Source organism: Drosophila serrata, unplaced genomic scaffold, assembly GCF_035046125.1.
Source record: "Drosophila serrata isolate PLE 108 unplaced genomic scaffold, ASM3504612v1 contig_359, whole genome shotgun sequence".
Taxonomy (NCBI): Eukaryota; Metazoa; Arthropoda; class Insecta; order Diptera; family Drosophilidae; genus Drosophila; species Drosophila serrata.
In genome coordinates this window covers 2,357,930-2,364,671 of record NW_028257257.1, presented here as the reverse complement: position 1 = coordinate 2,364,671, position 6,742 = coordinate 2,357,930, and the positions used below count along the sequence as shown (strand labels likewise).

At 37.5% G+C, this 6,742-nt stretch overlaps 1 protein-coding gene across 1 annotated transcript in view; it reads left to right on the top strand.

The window, feature by feature from the left end:
• The first annotated feature begins 326 nt into the window (after positions 1-326).
• ftz-f1 (ftz transcription factor 1) overlaps positions 327-6,742 on the top strand; it is a 52,510-nt gene continuing 46,094 nt past the window's right edge. The window contains exons 1-2 of the mRNA XM_086838657.1: positions 327-1,557; positions 2,757-4,104. Coding sequence (XP_086694783.1) covers positions 2,907-4,104 — 1,198 coding nt within the window. The 5' untranslated portion in view covers positions 327-1,557; positions 2,757-2,906. The remainder of the gene's footprint in view (positions 1,558-2,756; positions 4,105-6,742) is intronic.

Genomic DNA, 6,742 nt, shown 5'->3' with positions numbered 1-6,742 from the left:
ATTTGTTTATTGAAATAACTTCCTTAAAAACCCAACATTAAATTCAGAATTTCAAATTTCGCGCAACGATCTATCCCAACAAGCAACCACAGATGGCGCCATGAAACATTTCCCAGCTTTGCGGCAGGTGTCGCCAGCTGTGTGCCCATGAAAAGCTCTCAGTGCGTGCCTGTGTGCGAGTGCTTTCAGCTGAAAGCTTCCCTGTTTTCATATGATTGCCGTCCTTGTTCTTCAAACGTTAAAGGCCAAGAATGCTGCCTCTGTCCTTGGCCCCGCTCCCCGGAGATCCAAACACGCCTCTGTATGTGTGCATGTGTGTGAGGCGAGGGCTTTCCGTCTTCTTCTACCTACGCCAACAACTTTTTACTGTGTTCCCGTTTGCGTTGGCCTACAGACCTAATTTTTTGCGTGCGTTGGTTGTGCGCGGAATAGTTTTTCCCGAAAAAAAAGAAACCCACAGGAAATAAACAAATAGCGAGGAAAGCGAAAGTGCGAAGCGAAAGAAAGTAAACAAGCGCAAAAAGAACTCGCCGAAACTGCTATCCGGTGTGTACGTGTGCGTGTGTGTGTGTTTCTGTGTATTTAATATTTTCAATGCGTCCATAACGGGAGTCTGTTTTCCGTTCTGCTCCCCCCCCCAACTCCGCCCCCGCCGCCAGTCGTTCGCTAATTCCAATGTGCACTATTTCGTTGAAATTAACACATAAAAAGTGGGAAGCGTTGTGTCATAGAATTGGAGCAATGGCAGAAAAGCAACACGAAAATTAGCAAAAGAGCAAAATTTCAACAAAAAACAACAACAAGAAATCCCAAGTAGAACGAAGCACACACAGCCGTATGTATGTATGTGTATATACGTGGTGCGCGCCCATGTGTGTGTGTAGTAGGAATTGCAATTTATAGTTGTTGTTGCCCCGCGGAGAGCTTTCGCTTGTTGCGCGCGTGTGACGATTGTGCAAGAAGTTTTTTCGCGTAAAAATCGGGATAAGGAAATCGAAAGAATTGCGAGAATAACATAAGCAGAAATACAAAAAAAAGCATACATATACGTATGTATGTACATATATAACGCCAAATGCGTTCGGCGTCGCGTGTGTGTGCGAGGGGGAAACTGTTGCTGAGCGCCAGAGAGAGAGAGAGCACGCGAGAGCCAGCAGCAGAGAGAGAGCAACAACGATCGGCGAAATGAATCACACGCTAGCTTTGTTTTGCGAATTATAAATTCGCGTTCTCCACATATGCGAATTCCCACCGAACGACAGGGAGAGAGCGAGAGTGGAAAACCAACAACAAGACCCAAGACATAATAATAGAACTTTTGCTTTCGGTTCCAACTGGTTTTTGTATACATAAAACCGCCAGCCAGCGAGAGACAGAGAAGGAGACACAACGAGAGTGAGCAGAGAGGAAACAAAGAGGCGGCGGCAGCTTCCAGCTCTTCTCCTTCTCCTTCTTCCTTTCCAGCGATCTTCGTCTTGGAATTCATGGAAACCGGGCGCATGCGCAAAACAACAAGAACTACAAAAAGGAAATACAACGACGTCAGCTGCATGAAAGGTAAACTTTTCGATTCTCCCAACTTATCAGCTCCCCTTACCGTTCCGCTTCCTCTTTTTTTATTCCATTTTCCTTATTCCCCCAAATCCCCGTTTGCATATACATATTTTATCCAATAGTTTCCCATTTACATGGAAAATAGCATGCACTGAAAGGAATAGGGAAGAGAGAGATAATTTCTATATTTAAAAATTAGTTATTAGGAATTTAAGAAAGGAAAGCTTTTTTGGTTGTTTTTTTATAACTTCCTTATTTATTTTTGTTTATAATTGCCGGAAATGTGTATTTTGAAATTGATTTATTTGAAAATAACGTTTAATAAAAATATTCGGTACATATGTAATATTTTATTTAAAAATATCAAGCTTAGTAAATCATAACAAATTTAAATAAATAAAATTTTGCATCCATATTTTTTATGAAATTAATTATATAAACTAGAATATTTAAACCATTTTTAACAGTGAAACCCACTGGGGTTGATGAGTGAGATTCGACAACAAAAAAAGAAAATATCAAGAACTTGGAGTCGAATGAAGTTAATTAAAGTCTCAACAAAAAGGGGGATATAAGCAAAGAGTGGGGGCACATTTCCAGTTTTTAGTTTAGCAAAAATGAATTTTTGTTGTTTCTTTTGCAACAGAAAAAGTATTTTTTTAATAATGTTTAATGGATTTACATTGGTAAACTGGTTACAAAGAGGGGTTTATATCAAAAGTTATGTATATGTATGTACCAAAATGTCGTAGGGTTAATATTCTAGGAGCAGGTAAACATATTTATAATGTTTTAAAAAGATAACACTAAAAAATTGTTTACAAAAATAGTTTTTAGTAAAGGGGGTCCTTTTTATTTATTTTTAATAGAAAAGCACGCAATGATAAACTTTCTTTATTTATTTGTTTTTAACCAAAAATAAAATGTATAATTAATAAACAATCTCAAAATCGATAACTTCGAGTGTTCAAATGTTATCCAGAGAGCTTTTCAAGCTTTTCCTACTCCTGACTCTGTAAAGAGTTGACCTTGGCCCGCTTTGGTATACCATTAGGCTCGTCCTTGGCCCACATTTGCAGTGAAGCGACCTTCAACCTGACCTTGCCTCGTTGACCTGTACTTGTAATATCCTTGTTCCACTTTCCTCAACCCTTTTAAATATTAAAGTTTAATGCTAATGATTGATTTTATTTTTTTTGCAGGTCCTTAAAAACAGGAAAGCAATTCCAAAAAAAAACCTACGAATACTATCGTTACCTGCCATCACCATCACCTTACACACTCACACACACATCACAACGAAACGTACAAAAGATTAGGAAACTAGTTGTTACAACCTAAATAGCAATAAAATGGATACCTTCAATGTACCTTCAATGCTGGCGGAAAGCAACGGCACCAACTATGCAACAGAAGCTACCAGCAACCATCACCACCTGCAACAGCAGCAGCAGCAGCAACAGCAGCAGCAGCAGCAACATCAGTCCCTGTTGCTGCCCCATCATCACAAGGATCAAATGCTAGCCGCTGGCAGTACACCAATGCTACCATTTTACTCCCACCTGCAGATGCAGCAAAAGGATGCAACTGGGACACCAACGGCAGCATCAGCAGCACCAGCAGCATCTGCAGCAGATAACTTTAGCACGTTGCAGGCAATCGATGCCAGTCAATTGGATGGCGGCATATCCTTGAGCGGACTCTGCGAACGCTTCTTTGTGGCCAGTCCAAATCCACATAGCAACAGTAATAATATGACCCTAATGGGCACTGCGTCAGCGGCAGCAACTACCACTGCAACGGCTACTACAACTACCAATAATAATAATACTACTAATAATAACAATAATAACATCACCAGTAACAACAACAACAACAACAATGTGGAGGCTAAGGCAGTGAGACCATCAAATTCGGTGATTATTGAATCCGTGACGATGCCATCTTTTGCCAACATTCTCTTTCCCAATCATCGCACCAATCACACCAACAATGAGTGCATCGATCCAACTTTGCTGCAAAAGAATCCTCAGAATAATAATAATAATAATAATATTGTACCACCCGTGGAGTATCATCAATTGAAACCCCTCGAGGTGGTCAACTCCTCTTCAACTTCCGGTTCTGTGTCAACCAGCAATTTCCTCTCCTCCACCACAGCCCAGTTGCTGGACTTTGAGGTGCAAGTGGGCAAGGATGATAGTCACATTATCAGTACCACAACCACAACGGCTACGGGATCGGGATCGGGATCTGGTTCCGGATCAGGATCAGGATCAGCAACATCCACAACGACCACTGCCAATCCGACGAGGAGCTCGTTGCACAGTATTGAGGAATTGGCTGCCAGTTCATGTGTCCCAAAAGTCACATCGCCCAATAATAGCAATAATAGCAGCAATGCCAGTACAACACCACAGCAGCAACATCTCCAGCAGCAGCAGCAGCAACATCACATGCAAAGTGGCAACAATAGTGGCTCTAATCTCAGCACCGATGATGAGTCCATGTCCGAGGATGAATTCGGTCTAGAAATCGATGATAATGGGGGTAAGTCAGACATATCTTATCTATATATTCTTATAATCCCGCGTTAATTAGCTTGGCAAAATGTATTTGACTATATTCTTGTTGTTGCTGGAAAAGTGCAAACTGAATCAAAAGGAGAAAGGAAATACTTTATAAAGATATAAAATGATAAATAAATAAACGAAACTTCAAGGAAACATGAACAAAAACGGAAGTGAACAACAAACGAAATAAGAAACTGATAACAAAAATAAATAAACCTATAGAAAATGATACACCAAATGCTTCGAAATGTAATAATACCAAATAATAATAATTAACGATTATTTTTAATATGACTGTTTAGTGTTTAAATAAATAAAAACTAAATAAATATAACAATAATAGCATAAAATATACTTACCAATAATAATAAAAATATAAATACAAACAAAAACTAATACTTTCCGGATGCTATAAAAAAAAAACCATAATTAAAACATAAAACAACTCAAAAACTAATTTTGAAACTTTCGATAGAAACTATAAAAGGATAAACAAAAAGATAACAATTACTATATTAAATTATTGTGGAACAAATAATAGCTTTTTTGTCATATTTATAATTTATGCCATATTTTTTCATTATTATATGATATAGCAATAGCCTTTTGTTTATAAACCTCTTCTTGGCCTTGAACAAAAATAGGATTTTGTATGAACAAACCTTAGAAATAATTGCAAATCAATTAAAATGCAATCATTCTTTCACGTATTTCATGTTTATAGTTTAATCTACAGACTTTTCCATTACATTTAATACACTTTTTTTTCAATTTAAATCGATTTAAACCTTGATATATTCACGAAACTTGTCATTACTTTGGCGTGCCCGCCCCACCAGCAAAAATCCAGTCTGTCAGACAGACATTCTGTTGTCGGTCGGTCGGCGGGTCGTCTGTCTTAAATCTTTGTGTGCCAAGTGCAATGCTAAGTTTAAATATGCACAGAGTGTATAAATATGTACCTCTGGGTTGGTTCCCCCCTTTTCCCCAGTTAGCCTCGCACAACTTAGCTCCATGCCGGCGTCGGATGCAGCCATAAAAATCCATTTGAAATGTCTATAAAAATGCAACTAACCTACTTTTGGAGGTTGTGTTTTATTTTTTATTATTGTTTGGTTTTTCAATAAGACGAAATTTAAATGCTCTTTTGTTTGGCGAAATTATTTATGGCAATTATATTTGCATAGTCACACATCTGAATAACTTATAAGTAATTGTTTATAAACTTTAGAGCTTAAGGTTAGGCTATTCCTTTTTTCAATTCCTTGGTTTCCGAAAGTTCTTTCTTCAATATTTTGGAATTGATTCGGTTTTTAAATGAAGACTTAAACTCTTAAATTAATTCATGAAGGTATTTTAAACTTGTATATGATATTATTAAAAATATAATTTTATTTAGCTTAATTTTTTAATTTATTTAAATAACACAAGTACCCCAACGAGTATGAGAAAATGTAAATTGAGGGAAAAATTCGCTCGATAAGTTTGTCGATGCGTGAATAGCAATTAAATGAGCAAACTGACTATGTATGTAAGACAGCGGCCTGTCAACTAAATGTCTATGATGTATGATCAAACATTGCAAAATTCACGTAATGTTGTGTGTTTTTATTTTTTATTTTTCTGTCAGCAAGTTGGTTGCAATTGTTTTATTTCCATTTTAGCGGCACGCATTGTGCTGAAAATCCGTTTTATTGACATTCAACAATGTCAAAACGCCTTTAATTGCGTACTAAATACGTTTGGCCACACTGCAGCAACCTTGGGGCAGAGAAAGCCCATAAAGTGCAGCTTACTTTTTCCCTCTTGCTTTAATGATTCGTCCCTAGGAAAGGGAAAAAGAGATAGGGAGAAAGATAGAGAGAGAGGCAAAATGGAGCAAGGTCGCCGGCAGCGGCATTAGAATTTGGGTCAAGCGCAAACGAATCGCTGTTGCGCTCGCTCGCTTGCGTTTTCTAATATTGGAGATTGGGCCCAAGGATGCGAGACGAAAACAAAAACAAAAACAAATGCAAAAAGCGAAATTGCATAGAAATTTGAAGGTCATTGTGTGCATCAGCCGCAGCCGAAGCCGCAGCCCCGGCGTCTCAGTCGCAGTCGCAGTCGCGTCGCTGTTGCTTTGTTGCTTTGCCCCCTCTCTTTCGCTCTCTATGGTACACTCTCCCCAGTTACACGGAGAAATATTAGGATGATTATTTATGCTCTTAAATTATTTCCATTAATTACCCTTGCAAGGGTACCATAGTTTTAGTCAGAAGCTTGTAAATATGTGAAGGAGTCATTTTCGACCCTATAAATCATATATATTCTTGATCAGCATCAAAAGCTGAATCGATCTAGGCATCTTAGAAAAAAACATTTTTTTTTTTTTTAATTTTTTCAAATTTTGTTTTATCAAAATTTGACAAAATTTAAACAAAAAATTAATTTTTTTACATTTTTAACTGAGTATGCAGATATATCCCCATAGTAAAAACTAACATAGGACTGTTTTCCGATCTGAAATTAATGTTTTTTTGGCTTAGTTATGAGTTTTTTAAAACTTAATTTTATTGAAAAAATTGTCATATAAAAATATAGACTCAAATAATGGTATTATCATTTTAGTCAGAAGC